Source organism: Microcaecilia unicolor, chromosome 6 (assembly GCF_901765095.1).
Source record: "Microcaecilia unicolor chromosome 6, aMicUni1.1, whole genome shotgun sequence".
Taxonomy (NCBI): domain Eukaryota; kingdom Metazoa; phylum Chordata; class Amphibia; order Gymnophiona; family Siphonopidae; genus Microcaecilia; species Microcaecilia unicolor.
Window position 1 is genome coordinate 231699095 of NC_044036.1, and position 15516 is coordinate 231714610.

A 15516-nucleotide genomic window follows, 5' to 3' on the forward strand; every position below is an offset into this window, starting at 1 on the left:
TGGACTATTATTTGGACACCCCAAATTATTAAAGCCTAGCCCCAGGGGATTTGCAGAGTTTGTGGCTAAGGCGACCATCACTTCCAAGCAGATCATATTAACAGAGTGGATCTCGCACAGGGCTCCCACGTTGCATCAATGGCGGACCCGCATGTTGCTAATGATGCGCTTGGAGCGTGCGGGTCTGTTTGATATGGAATCGAAAGCTGGGAAGAAATTTCAACAATGCTGGAGTCCCTTCTGGATGACGCTCGCGCCAAGAGCGCGAAGCCATCTGCTGAATGTATGACTTTAGAGACATGTGTGCTGTAGTAAGACTGGGTTAAGAGATGATGAGTCCCGTAAAGGGGGGGGAGGGATCAGAATGGAGGGGGGGGGGGGAAGGGGGGGGGAAAGGGGATAAAGGGGGGGAAGGAGGGCAAGGGGATATTACAAATTGGTTGATGATGGCATGTTGGACTGTTTCAACTTCACAGTTGTGTTTCCTGAATATTTTCATCAATAAAAATGATTTAAACATAAATAAATTTCAATTCTTCATGACTCTCAGTCAGGATTCTGGTCTAACCACAGCACAAAAACTGTACTAATTACTCTTTTTACCAAATTTAAACAAGCAATTGCAACTTGCAACAATATACTTCTCCTACAATTTGACGTGTCCAGTGCATTCGACATGGTAAGCCATAAAATATTATTATACATCCTAGAATACTTTGGAGTTGCAGGTAATGTTCTTAATTGGTTTAGATGCTTCCTAACTACAAGAACATACCAAGTGAAATCTAATTCGAATACGTCAGCTTCATGGATTCCTGAATGCAGAGTCCCCCAAAGATCTCCACTCTCACCGACCCTCTTCAACCTAATGATGACACCCCTGGCCAAATCGTTATCCAATCAAGGCCTTAACCTACACATATATGCAGATGACATCATGATTTTCATCCCATTCAAACAAGATTTAAAGGAAATTACCAATGACATCAACCACAGCTTCCAAATCATGCATTCATGGGCAGATGCATTTCAATTAAAACTTAATGCAGAAAAAACACAATGTCTTATACTTTCATCACAACATAATACAAGTAAATTTACCACTATAACCACACCAAACTTTCCCTTCCCTAAAAATTCTTGGAATTACCATGGATCGAAATCTTTCACTTGAAAGCTATGTGAAGAATACAACAAGGAAGATGTTCCATTCAATGTGGAAACTCAAAAGAGTAAAACCTTTCTTCCCAAGGGGTATCTTTCGCAACCTGGTAAAATCAATGGTGCTAAGTCATCTAGACTACTGCAATGCACTTTTTGCTGGCTGTAAAGAACAAATCATCAAGGAACTTCAAACAGCCCAAAACACTGCAGCCAGACTCATGTTTGGAAAAACAAAATACGAAAGTGCCAAACCCCTAAGAGAAAAGTTACACTGGCTTCCACTTAACATATTACATTCAAGGTCTACACTCTGGTTCATAAAATCATTCACGGAGATGCCCCAGCCTACATGTTAGACCTTATTGACTTGCCACCTAGGAATGCTAAAAGATCACCACGCACATTCTTGAATCTTCACTTCCCCAGCTATAAAGGACTAAAATACAGATTAATACATGCGTCCAGCTTTTCCTCCATGAGTACGCATTTGACCCGAAAACAGTTTACAACCTAATCAACTTTCGTAAATCACTGAAGACTCATCTCTTTAACAAGGCATACCACAATGATCCATAATAGGAACTGTAACGCACCATCACTTATATGATATTTTGAATGTTTTCTCTCTATACGTGATCGTTTAATTTGATTATGTCATCCATGTTTCTTTATATAGTACCAATTGTATCTTTCACTCTGGATTGGCGAATGCCTTGACAGAAAACTGTAAGCCACATTGAGCCTGCAAATAGGTGGGAAAATGTGGGATACAAATGCAATAAATAAATAAGTGACTTGTACATCTAAATTATAGAATAGCACTTTATGCTAGTGTTAACATACATGCACAAATGGCACCTAACTTTAGGCATCCTGTTATAGAATTAGGGGTATATGATTAACGTAAAATTGACTAAATGTAAATTGGTATAGGAAGTTGAGAATTGAAGGCGACACTGAGGGGTGGAGCTTCTTTACCCCCAAATAAAAAGGTATTCAGCTAACCTGGGGGAAAGAAGGGAGAAAAGAAGATGCTAGATGGGGGAGTGGGAGGAGGAGGGAATAAAGAGAAGAGATGTTGAACAGGTAGGATGCGCTGTTAGGTTGCAGGGGCACCAGAAACCCTGGCAATGGCCCTGTCTAGCCCCACCATTCTAGGCAGCCTGCAGTGAAGAGGAAGGGAGGGGGTGAGCCTGGAGTAAAGCAAAGAATAATCACTGTACTTCCAATCTAGCCCCTCTTCTGCTGATGCTCCTGCCCCTGAGTCGCTTACCCCCTTCCTCTCTATTTCTTACCTCCAGTTCCAGCTCCTTTATTCTCTAAAAAATTAAGCCCTACCGCTGAATAACAGCAAAGACTGATATTCAGTGACAGTGTCCAGATAACTAACAGAGCAAGTAGGATTCCATAAAAAGCAGTCCTAATTATGCCTGGTTGGTTATCTGGGTACTAGCACTGAATATTGGCAGTACCTGGATCACTTCTGGGCCCAACCAAAGACCAGGATATTCAGTGCCAATAGCTAAATATGGCCTGGCATTGAATATAAAGGTCTATTTCAGCCCGCCATAGTCAGTGTTTTGTCTGCTGTGGGCTGATTATTGACTCCTTTATTTTTAGATACTAGTGTTTTTGAGCTATGCTGCTCCTCCTCTCTGTGTGGGTATTTGATTTTTGTGGGTTTGCTTTTTCCAGAGGATTGTGTTTTTGTTGCTTATTCAGGAGCAGTGAAGTTAGACTCATAATTAAGTCTAGAAATAATCCTTTAAGTTCAGACTAATACTTAAAGTGGAGAAAATGCAGTTAAATCTGCCATGAATGTCTCTTGATATGTGAGTAGAACAAATTGAAGTACCTATTCATTTTTTTGTCACAGGAGAGCCAAGCTATCCCACTACTGTCCCTGGCTAGTGTGACATCTCAGGGAGGCACTTCCAAAGCAGTACGTAGAGAGATCTCCCTCTCCGCTGAAGAGGAACATGGAGAAAGGACAGAGAGAATTGATGAACTCTTAGAATCAGGTATGTACACTTTCAGAAATGAAATATCACATTATACTGTTGAAAGAGAACTTCAATGGAGGGTGGCACCCCTCCACACTCCACTGCTGCATAACCTTAGTACCTACATCTCTATACTGCCCAGCCCAGCTCAGCCAATTACGTGTTCTCCTAGCACTCTGACAGCTAGCCTGTTTGTGGCCTTGGCCTTCCTCTTAACTGTGTGGTCCAATGAAGCAGTCTTACACACCAGGGGCGTAGCTAGGTGGGGCCACAGGGACATTGCCCCCGCAGATTTAGCCCTGGCCCCCCTGCTTTCACATCCCCCCCACTGCTGACCCTCCCCCGCTACATTCGACCCCCCCTCCCGCCGCCAACCCTCCCCCGCCACATTCGACTCCCGCTGCCGCCAACCCTCCCCCGCCGCCGCCGTCAGGTACCTTTGCTGGTGGGGGTCCCCAACCCCCCCCCCCCCCCCAGCCGAAGTCCTCTTCAGCGCCGATCTCTGAGTCTGGTGCGTTCGCTGATCTGGATTCTGTTTCTGTGAGTCCTGACGTCCAGCACGTGGGTATGATAGTAATAGTTTGTGAGTGAGCATAGGGCCTATGTAAGCACATGCTTTGAATGGAGAGGATTAATGGGTAGAGAAGGAGAGCTGTCAAGTTACCCAGTTCCAGGAGGGAAATTCTGAGCCAGTCCTGGATTTCTTCAACCCTATCCTGGTACATTATGGGACCCAAAGTGCTGATTTCAATTGTTGATTTCAGAGACTACAGACAGAACACTGACTTGGGATATAAGTTCAAAAACAGGACTGGCCTAAAAAGTCTCCCTCCTGTACTGGAGTTGGGTAACTTGGCAACTCTGCAGCAGTGGGCTGAGAACCAGGGAAGCTGGGCAAGTTATATTCTCTCTCTATTGCCTCTGATAAAAACCAGAGATTCCAAGGATGGACTGCCTGAAGAGTGAGATTTAAGGTCAACGGGTCCAAGATATAAATTTACAAAGTTTTACTTGTGAAAAAAGGTTCACAAATGGAAAAAGCAAAATAAAATATTTTAGTTTTATTCTTAATGCTTCTGAAAGAATATAGGCAGAGTGGAGGCAGTATTAGGATAGTGTTCAAAGGAATTTGCCTGAGTAATTTAATAGCAAACAGAGTAAATTCCCTGGGCTGAAAGCTTCCCTTCACTTAGTATGTCTATGGGTACATTTGTACCAGTGAACTTTCCCATTCCAGCCCAGATTTTCAAAGGGCAGCTTCATTTCTATGAGACTGTCCTCATCAGATACAAAGAAACGTCCACAGGACATGCACTTTCTAGCTCTCTTTTCTAGTGCTGTCTGTCCTGCTGATCATGGGCTCATTCAGGCAGTGCCCCCGCCTCCCACCAGGTCTGCCCACCATCATGTAAAATTCTGGCATTTGCTGCCTGTTCTTTTCCGCAGCGGACGGCAGTGGCGTAGGAAGGGGGGGGAGGGGTGGTCCGCCCCGGGTGCAAGCCGTTGGGGGGGTGTCGGCTCCGCTGGTTCCCTGCTCCCTGTGCCCCAGAACAGGTTACTTCCTGGTCCGGGGCAGAGAAAGCAGGGAACTAGCGGAGCCGACGCAGCTCCCAGCAGCGTGCACTCGGGGTGGACCAGCCCTTCCGCCCGCCCCTTCCTACGCCACTAGGTAATGTGCGCTGAGGGGGGGGGTCGCGCTGCACCTGGGAGGGGGGGTGCGCAGCGGCGACCCGCCCCGGGTGACAGCCGCCCTTGCTACGGCACTGGCGGACAGCAGTCCCTTCTCACTTCCCTTCCTTTGCAACAATATCTCCCCCAAAACACTCACTGATTCTCTCCCCCACAGCCCCTGAAGCTCAGCCCCTCCCTTCCTGTGACTACTACAGCCTTCCCATTGGCTGGATTCTACCATAGCCTCTGCACAGGAAAAAGGGGAGCATTGGAGAGTTGTTATGGGCTAAACTCTAAAAAATGTGCACCCACTTAGCCATCCTTCTGATTTTGAGACAGGTAATGTACAAATCTTTACTATCCTAAAAAAACCCAGACAGTTAGCAGTCCTAGCCTCCTGAATCCGAGCACATCTGACAGGGCCCCCCCTAAACTTTTGGGCCCGAGGCACATGCCTAGTTTGCCTATGCTCGTTTGGGGATAAAGGCCAAATTAGGGAAGCTCGCATTCTGGAGCTGAATGTGTGCTTACGTGGATGGTACCTATGCTAGCTCTTTAGTTTCCTTAACAATGGGATGCTTTTCCAAGACCTACTGAGCAGAGATGGCATCCATATATCAAAGAAGGGGCGAAGTGTGTTCCGTAACAGATTGGCTAATGTACTAAAGAGGGCTTTAGACTAGATTCGCTGGGGGTGGCTGAGAAAAGCCCCAAAGTCATTAACAACTCTGAGGAATGTAAGATATCTAATACTTTTATCTTTCAATGATTTTTATTAAAGCCGTAAGTAATCAAACAATACAAATGTGTATATATCAATCAGTCTCAAAACCACAAGACTTAACAAAACAAGTTTTTTCACATTTGAGTCCCCAAATGCTGTCCCCGATTCTTTTATCATTTTATATCCCTCGTCCCCCCTCCCCCCACCCTCTCCTCCCTCCCTCCCACCCTCTCCCTCCTCTAGACTCTGGTATTGGGATCTAATGTCACTTCTGTAGGGATCTGACGGGTGTCACTTTGTCTCAGTTCTCTATTCCAATTTGCACAAGATCCTCTGTCTGATCTTAGGCTGTAGGGTACTCCAGTATCGCTCCCATACCCCACGGAATACTTTCCGCTCCTGATCTGGGTGAGCGGCCTCGAGAAGTCCACATAGTTCAAGGTGTAGCAATTCTGTCATCTTTGTTCTCCACAGCTCTCTGGTGGGCGCCTGTGTCTCTCTCCAGTTAAGTAAAATCACCTTTTTTCCTATTAGCACTGTCCTTCTTAAAAAGCCCGTGCATCCCGCTGGAATCGGCTTTGCCACAGCATATGTGTCAAACAATAGCAGTGGGGTATCTCCCACTGTCCGCTTCCAGTGATGGCTGACCTCAGCCAGCACCTGCTTCCAGAATGCTCTAATCTGTACACAATGCCAGAACATATGGCCCAAAGTTGCTCTGTCCTCTCCACATTTGGGGCAATTTCCTACTCCAAAACCTGCCCTTCGCGCTCTGGCTGGTGCTATAAAGGCCCGCATGGCAAATTTATATTGTTGTTCCCATTGTCTAGTAAACGTTGATCTGTGCAAGATGGACAGCAGGAAGCTTTGTATAATGTCAGCTGTTATCTCGACCTTGAGGTCCTGCTTCCAGTCTTGTGCCACCTTGCGATAGTCAATGTCCTCTGTTGTGTCTAGGAGATACCTATGATGAAATCGCAATGGCACTATTTCTTCCGATCTTAGAGTAAGCGCTGTTGATATCGTTTCCTGTACATCTTCGGCCAAATTCATTGCACCCAGGGAGCGAGCATAGTGTTTCACCTGTGCGTGTGCATAAAAGTCTGATGCAACCAGTCCGAATTCTCTTTGTAGATCTGCAAGTGGCTTAACCTGCCCTTCTTCATTCAATATCTGAAAAAGGTATTGAATCCCCTTTGTCCTCCAGGATTTGAAGTGTTGTGCTGATGACCCATCTGGGAAATCCGGGTTAAGACGTAGTGATATAAATGGAGTCGCATCTGCTGCAAAGCCTTGTCTTCGGCACAGCCAACGCCACATTGCTCTCACTGATCTCACGAAACAGTTCAAGGGTTGTTGTCTAACAGGTCTTATTTTTGGTGTGTGCATTAAGCAGCTGAGATGTACCTCCGGCACCAATGAGGCTTCCAGCTGTGTGTTTGTAAATTGTTGGCTGCCTGCTAGCCAATCCCGCACATGTCTCATGGTGCAAGCAATTGTAAGGTACCTGATACTGAGTAATCCCATGCCTCCATGTGCTTTAGGTTTACATAGCACATTCAACGCTATTCTGGGGCGTTTATTATTCCATAAAAACTTCCTTAAGACTGCATGCAGTGCTTTCTCCTCCCTGCCTCGCAGATACAAGGGCAGCAACTGGAATCTGTACAGCCATTTTGGTGCTATCATCATGTTAAAAAGAGCAATTCGCCCCGCCAGAGAGAGCGGACAAGAGCCCCATATCCCCAAAAGGCGTCTAGTTTCCTCTAGCAACGGCTGTACGTTCCTCCTATATAGTGTCGATAAGTCTACCGGGATTTCCACCCCCAGATATGTAAGTTTCTCATCTACCCACTTAAAAGGAAAAGGACCCTTCCAATTAGACCTAACAGTGGGGGACATCGGTAACGCCAAGGACTTTCCCAGATTTAGTTTGAACCCTGATAACTGCCCATACTCTCCTAGGCTCCCCAGTAGTCGCGCCACTGATGTTTGCGGGTCATCTGCTAGAATCAATAAGTCGTCTGCATAGGCTAATAGTTTCACCTCCCCCCCACCCACCTTCATGCCCTGGATTCCGGGCTCTGCACGAATTTTACATAGCAAGGGTTCTAGTGTTATCAAAAATAGTAACGGGGACAGAGGGCACCCCTGTCTTGTTCCCCGCCTTATCAAGAATTTTTGTGTTCTGACCCCATTTACCAATAGCTGGGCCTGGGGATCTTCATAGAGCATCTTAACAGCTTGTAGGAACCAGCCGCGTATCCCAGTCCACTTTAGTGTCTCAAACATAAATGGCCAGGTCACCCTATCGAAAGCGCGCTCGGCATCTAAGCTTATCACTAGGCCTGTTGCAGCTTCCCTAGGTGTTGCTATCACTGCTGCAATCAACTTCCGCACATTTAACACTGAGTGTCTACCACGCACAAATCCTACTTGTTCCTCCCCCACTAACGTTGGTAGTACATTCGCTAAGCGCTCTGCTAATAACCGGGAGAGGATCTTAATGTCCACATTAATTAATGAGATAGGCCTATAGGCAGCAGGGTCTGTAGAGTCTCGTCCTGGTTTGGGAATTAATGTAATTATCGCCTCGTTCGCGTATCTGGGGAGCCTTCCTGCTTCTATCGCCTCTTCGAATAGGCCTATCAGGGGTCCCACCACTTGTTGCTTAAGCAATTTATAAAACTCACCCGAAAACCCATCCAGCCCAGGTGCGGAGTGCATCTTCAGGGCTTGTAACGCTCTCATCACTTCCTTGGCGTCTATGGGGGAATCTAAAGACTCCATTTGGTCTTCTGTTAAATGTGGCATTGTAGCTTGAGTTAGATATTCTTGAATCTTCCCCTGTATCTCTGCCCCTGTCTGCTCCCCGGAATACACCCCTTCAAAGTGTGTTCTAAAAATTTCTGCAATTTCCTCTGGGTTTGTAGTGTAAGTGTGGGGGCCATTCCGTATTCTAGTCACCATTTGTCGTCTGCGAACTCCTTTAACCAGCCTAGCCATCATCCCTCCCGGGCGATCCCCGAATCTATTAAGATGGTATTTACGTACCACCGTTGCTCTCATTAACCTCTCCTGGAGCAGGCTATTTAGCTCTGTCCGCGCTGCAATTAAGGACTCAAACAAAGCTTGTGTAGCATGCGCCGTATATTCCCGCCTGGCCCGTTTTACCCTCTTCTCTGCCTGTACCACCCGCTGTGCGATTTGCCTATTCCTCCTACCAATGTATGCCATCACCTCCCCCCGCATTACTGCCTTTGCAGTGGACCAAAACAGGCCGGCGTTGTCCGCATGCTGCGCATTATTCGATTGGAAATCTGCCCACCTATCAGCTAAATATATGGCAAACTCATTGGAAGAATAAAGATATGCTGGGAAGCGCCAGCCTCCCGGTGTGCAGTAGTATGGTTGTGCCTCTATATCTATCCAGATTAAAGCGTGGTCTGAGATCTCATCTGGGCCTATGGTTGCGTCCAAAACCTGGGAAAATAACTGTTGCGAGACAAGAATGTAATCAATACGGGACTGGGTTCCATGGGCCCGTGAGGTATGCGTGAAATCACGTTCTGTATCGTGTAATAACCTCCAGGGGTCCACCAACCCCAGCCCACCACAGAAGGTCTCCAGCACACTAGGTGTCAACGTCCCCCCTCTCGATTGTCGGCCAGTCCTATCTAGTCCCGGCTCCATGACCTGGTTCATATCTCCTGCAATAATTAGTGGGTCGGAGCCATACCCTTGGCATCTTGCAAAAAGGTCTGCAAAAAACTTCTTTTCTCCCATCTGGGGTGCATAAACCGCTACCAAGAGCCGCGTCTGACCCTGCCAATTTACCTGTACCCCTACATAATGTCCTTCACTGTCTGCAAACGCCAATTTAGCTTGAATTGCTGCCGCCTTATGTACCAGAATTGCCACCCCTCCTCTTCTTCCCACTGCCGAGGAGCAGAAGACCTCTCCTACCCAGTGCCTTTTTAATTTCTGATGTTCTGTGTGCGATAACCTGGTTTCCTGTAAGCATGCCACTCCCACCTTATGCCGCTTCAGGGCGCCTAGGATCTTAGTCCTCTTAACCGGGGATGTGATCCCACCCACGTTCCAGGAGATCAATCTTGTCCCTCCGCCCTGTTGATTAGCCATTCCCTCTATGTGTTCTATAAGACTTTAGTTTGCCTTCTATTCCATTCCTCAGGGGACCCAGCCTCCCCCCTTGGAATATCCATCTCTGGTTGCGCTTAAACTGTGTGTCCACCCGTCTCCCCCTTTGTACAGACCTTCTCCCCCTTATACAATCCCATCGTTTGAATGATCTTCCCTGCGTGTGATCCCCAATCCCTACCCTCCCTCCCTTCCCCTCCCCTGTTCTCTCCTCTTCTCCTTTGGGATTCCTTGTGTCCCCTATCCACCCTTCCCCCCCCCCTGTGTGATCTTCTCCCATAGTAATGGGTGTTGGGGTTTCCCGTGCCCCCGGGCCCCGGCTTCCCTCCTCCCTACATTGGCTCTACCCTTGTTGGAACTATTTTATTACTCAGTATCGGTCCCCAAACAAACAAACCTTTTGCACTGCAGGTCTCCCTTCTTTGTGCACTTCAGCCATTTGTCTGTTCAGTGTTGCCTTGCGTGTCCAGTTGCTTCACAAAACTTCGTGCTTCTTGAATATCCTCAAATTGTTTCCACTTGCCCTCGTGTTTGATTTTCAAAATCGCTGGGTAAATCAACCTGAATATCTGTTGTTTATCATGCAATTCCTGGCACAGTGGGGTAAACTTTTTCCTTTTTTCTTGCAGTGCGGCTGAGTAGTCCTGGAAGATACGGATTTGCTGCCCCTCATACTGCAGTGTGTTTCTTTTTTGGCGAAACCCTCTCAGTATTTCTTCCTTGTGCACGTAATTGTGCACTTTTGCAATCACTGTCCGTGAGGCCTGCTTGCCCTCTTGTTTCCGGCCTATACGATGTGCTCTTTCCAAGCACAGTTTCCCTGTGTGGTCCGAAAGCGCAAATTCTTCTGCTAGCCATTTTTCAAGTAAATCTGGTAACATTCGGTCAGGTACTGACTCTGGCAGTCCCACTATGCGAAGGTTCCCCCGCCGTGATCTGTTTTCTAGGTCCTCCACTTTTGCGTGCAGAGTTTCCAATGCGGCGGCCATTTTCTTTTCCTTCTGCGTCGCGGGGCCTGCTGCATCCTCTACCGCGGAGATTCTTCTTTCCAGCTCCCCCGCTCGCTGGACCGTGTCCGCAATAAGCGATTCCAGGTGGGACACTTTTGTATATAGTTTTTCCAGCTTCGGGTCTAATGCTGTGTCCATCGCTTCCACGATCTGTTGCAATTGTTCCGTTGTGAGCAGGGTTCCCCCGCTTGTGGTGCGTTCCTCCGCTATCGCGGTTGGCGCCTTAGTTTTTTCTTTTTCTTTTTTGGTCCCTCGATTCGCCATTGTTCGCGCTGGTGAACCTAGGTATTTGTCCATGCAGATCTGAGTTATGTCTTGCGCCGCTTTTTGGGGAGAGATGCCAGCTAAACGTCCCGCTTTAAATGCAATTTAATAAGCCAGGGCCCGGGAGCTCACGGGACCACGTCTTTCTCTTTCTAGAGCATCACGTGACCCCCATCTAATACTTTTATAAAAATGAGGAAATAAAAATAATATCTGGAGACCTTTGCATATCAATTCCTGTAGTATGGGAAACAAATTTCTAGATCTAGAGGCGGTAATGGTAGAAGCCAACTTGGATTTAGTGGCGGTCACGGAGACATGGTTCAGAGAACCATGGCTGGGGATATAGTTATACCTGGCTGTAACCTACTACTACTTATAATTTCTATAGCGCTACTAGACGTATGCAGCGCTGTACAATTGAACATGAAGAGACAGTCCCTGCTCTACAGAGCTTACAATCTAATTAGGATAGACAAACAGGACAAAACATATTCAGGAAAGACAGGGTAGGAAAAAAAGGTGGAAGAGTGTCCTTATATGTTAGGAATAATATTAAAATGACAGAATTGCAGGACATTTGGGGTAAGGAAGAAGCACTGTGGGTTAATCTATGTGGAACAAAGCTATTCTGGACCTGATGCTTTCAAACAGGGAGAGTGTTTGATTTTATAGTGGATGACCATTTGGCATCTAGCATTCACCGGATGGTGTGGTTCAATATTAAAACATGTGAGGAGAGGTCTTATTCAAGATTGAAGGTTCTAGACTTCAAAAGAACTAACTTTGCTGAGATGAGGGAATATTTCAAGGAAGAGTTAGTTGGATGGGAACAGCTGAAGGAAGTAGAACAACAGTGGGTAAAACTGAAAGGAGCTCTTTTAAAGGCAACAAACCTTCATGTTACAAAAATAAGTAGAAGTAGGAGGAAAGACGGCCGCTTTGTTCTCAAATGTAATAGCTGAAAAGGTAAGAGAAAAAAAGGTTAGCTTTTATAAGTTACAAGATAACACAGAAAGAGGAAGACAGGCAAAAATACCTAGAAAAGCTAAGAGAAGATGGAAAAAGATGTCAGGAAAGCAAAAATACAAATGGCAGAAAAGATAGCCAGTACAATAAAACTGGGGGACATTTTTTAGATATATAAGTGAAAGGAGGAAGTGCCAAAATGGTATAGTGAGGCTCAAGGATGCGGGGGAGAAATATGTAGAAGCTGATACGGATAAAGCTGAACTGCTTAAGAATTATTTCTGTTCTGTGCTAACGGATGAAAGGCTGTGGGTAGGCGCACATAAAACAAATGCTAATGGGAATGGATGTTCAGTAAACCAGGACCGATTCTCAGAAGACTGTGTTTGTGATGAGCTAGCTAAATTAAAAATAGACAAAGCGATGGGGCCTGATAGGATACATCCAAGGTTGCTCAAAGAACTCAGGGAAGTTTTGGTTGCAGTGGATGATACATTTTGCTCTTATATGGTGTCATGTTTCTATAAGGTACATGTGCACACTAAACCATACTTGTGCACCCCAGCATTTCCAAACAGATTTTACTTTTGCCTTAAGCATATTGTCTTTTGAATCAATATTCAGCTAAGGCAGTGAGCAGTTTTTTAAGCACTGAAAGAGCAAATGGGGAAACAAAACATAGCCAACAAGACAGCATCATCTTTAATATAAAATGAAAGTAATAGAGGAAGTGACGTCACAAGACTAGATGGCTGCCTAAAAATCTTGCTCCTGCACGTCCCTGCTTAATTGAGCTATTTTCCGTGGTGCCCTGCTACAAACTCAGTGCCGCATCGCGTGGATGAGATTGGAAGATCCTGCTCTATATAATGAGTAAAGAATCGACTTTGCAGTTGCGGGAGGGAGAACGTCACTCGACCAGGTGGATGGTGAAGGGCCTGTCGCACCATGCGTCCCTGGAGCAGCGGCGTTCGTCCGACTCCGATACAGCATCTTCCCATGTGGAGGGTGGAGATCCTGGAACATGTGGACTCCATCAGCCTTGATTTGCGAGAGCTGGGAGGCCGCGTGGTGGCACTAGAAGAGAGGGCCGACGAACAGGCGGAGGCTAATGCGGCAATGGACACGCGTATCAATCAACTGGCTGAACAAGCGGAGGATCTACAATATAAGATAGATGATTTAGAAAATAGAGGGCGCAGACATAATTTGAGATTCTGGGGCGTACCTGAAAATGACGGCGGTGAAGATATCCCAACCGTTGTGCGTACTCTTTGTGAGCACATACTGGGAGAGAGCTATGCCCCTGGAGAGCTGGAGATTGATCGTGCACATCGCGCATTGGGTAAAACAATGGCAAACAGGCCTAGAGACATAATTGTGCGCTTCACGACCTTTACATTTAAGGAGCGGGTCTGGCAGCGGGCCCGTCAGCTGAATACGGGTCACGGTGTTTCAAGACTTATCACTTTACACGCTGGCTCAGAGAAGGGCAATGAAACCTGTCCTGGAGATTCTGAACAAGGAAAAAATTGCATATCGCTGGAGCTTCCCTTTCGCTGTATGTTTTGAATTAAAAGGCAAACAGCTCCAGTTTCGCCGGGTCTCTGAAGCATGGCAGAGTCTACATGAAGCGGGTTTGACCCCAACATCTGTGTTACCAACATGGATAGCGCCTTCCACGAAAGCCCGCTTGCAGAATTGGAAGCAAGTGGGTCAGAAGACTCTGAAACAAGGGACCTGAGTTGGTTTGTACATTGGTTGACTTTGTTACAGTTTCTAATGCCAGTGCAATGGGACTTATTAAACTGTTTGGCAGTTAGAAAGTTTTCAAGTGGTAAATGTTATAACAAGGAGTGGAGGTGTCACGGAAGAATGGTATAATGTGCTATTAATTTAAAAGGGAGGGTGTGTGTGCTCTGTGTGGGAGATGGGAGGGGCGGTCTATTTGGTTGGTGGGTTCCTTTCTCTGAAAAGCCCATTCAGTGCCTGTGGCACTGTCTGGTGGGGGGATGGAGTTAGATAGGTTTGGTGGGAGTAGGGGAATGAGGACGGTCCTTCGGGGTTGGGAACTAGACGGGGTGATGGAGAGGGGGGAGAGCAATGGGAGGAGGGAAGGAAGCAGACACGGAAGGGAACTTGGGACAGGGGTATAGGAGGGTGGGATTGGGTGACTGAAGTGAGCCTACGGTCAGACTGTAATGCACATTGGACTGTAAAGTTGTTGACGAACATCAAAGCTGTATTTTATTTATTCTTTGAGTAATGTGTGCAGAGTTAAAGCTATTATCCTATAATGTTAAAGGTTTGAATATGCTGCAAAAGAGACAGCAAAGAGCTACAACAGTTGAAGCCGCATGTGGTTCTCTTACAAGAGACGTATCTCCGGCGCAAGCATGAAAGACTTCTCTCCTGCCCGGGATACCCTGGGGTCTACTGTGCCTCTTCTGAGGCTTCCAAAAAAAGTGGGGTAGCCATAATGTTCCATTCAGCAGTAGGGGTAAAGGTACTGCGAATAAAGAAGGACCCATGAGGGCAGTTTATATTTTTGCATGTCCAAATAGATCAGGCTGATTTAACGATAGCATCTGTATACGCCCCCAACAGTGGACAGGCAGAGTTCTTTACTAGGGTGAAGAATTCGCTAGCCTTATTTGCGCAGGGCTCTCTAATACTGGGGGGTGATTTTAATGCAGTTATAAATCCAGGTATAGATAGAACGGGAGCTACTAAAACGGAGGGGAGAAAAGAGGCGCTAGCATTGGAGTCGTTGGCCTACTCCCTAGGTACCCTAGACTTGTGGAGACTGACACATATGGCAGACAGAGATGATACATACCACTCCCCAGTGCAAAATTCCTATTCGCCTATCGATTACATATTTGTGGATGTCTCGTTGGTAGAGAGAGGTCCAACAGCTGGAATAGGCAATGTGACGCTCTCTGACCATGCACCTGTGTGGGTTACTTTGCCTAATATAAAACTGGAACTAAAGGACAAGAGATGGACACTGAATACCAGCCTATTGTTAGAACAGGAGGTAGAGGAGGGCTATAGAAAATTGTTGAAAGAGTATCTGGAGTTTAATATCAATTCAGGCCCATCCTTAGCTACAGTGTGGGATGCAATGAAGGCGGTCTCAAGGGGTTACTTTTTAAAACTAGCAAGCAAACGTTCTCGGGCATGTAAACTTCAGATAGCAAGATGTATGGATCGTATACATGTGTTGGAAGGTCAACATAAAGCACACGAGTCCCCTCAAATATGGAATCAATTGCGCGGAGAAAGGCTGAAGCTGGATTCTATTTATTCAGAGAAGCTCAACTTGGGCCGAGAGAGGTTGAGGGCAGGATTATATGAGTTTGCCAATAAGGCGGGACGTCTCCTAGCCATTCACTTAAAGAGGCAAAAAGTTGATCGCACGGTTAAAGCAGGTACGTGACGGCACAGGCTCGGTGTTATATAAATCGGATCTTATTCGTAAACGCTTTAGGGAGTTTTATCAAACACTGTATACACAAGAGATCGCCCCCTCCTCGGAGTCTATCGA

The 15516-nt window shown here is 46.4% G+C and overlaps 1 protein-coding gene across 1 annotated transcript in view; it reads left to right on the plus strand.

The window, feature by feature from the left end:
* PNPLA7 (patatin like phospholipase domain containing 7) overlaps nt 1–15516 on the plus strand; it is a 2530065-nt gene that overhangs the window by 878043 nt on the left and 1636506 nt on the right. Inside the window, exon 13 of the mRNA XM_030206608.1 lies at nt 3041–3185. Coding sequence (XP_030062468.1) covers nt 3041–3185 — 145 coding nt within the window. The remainder of the gene's footprint in view (nt 1–3040; nt 3186–15516) is intronic.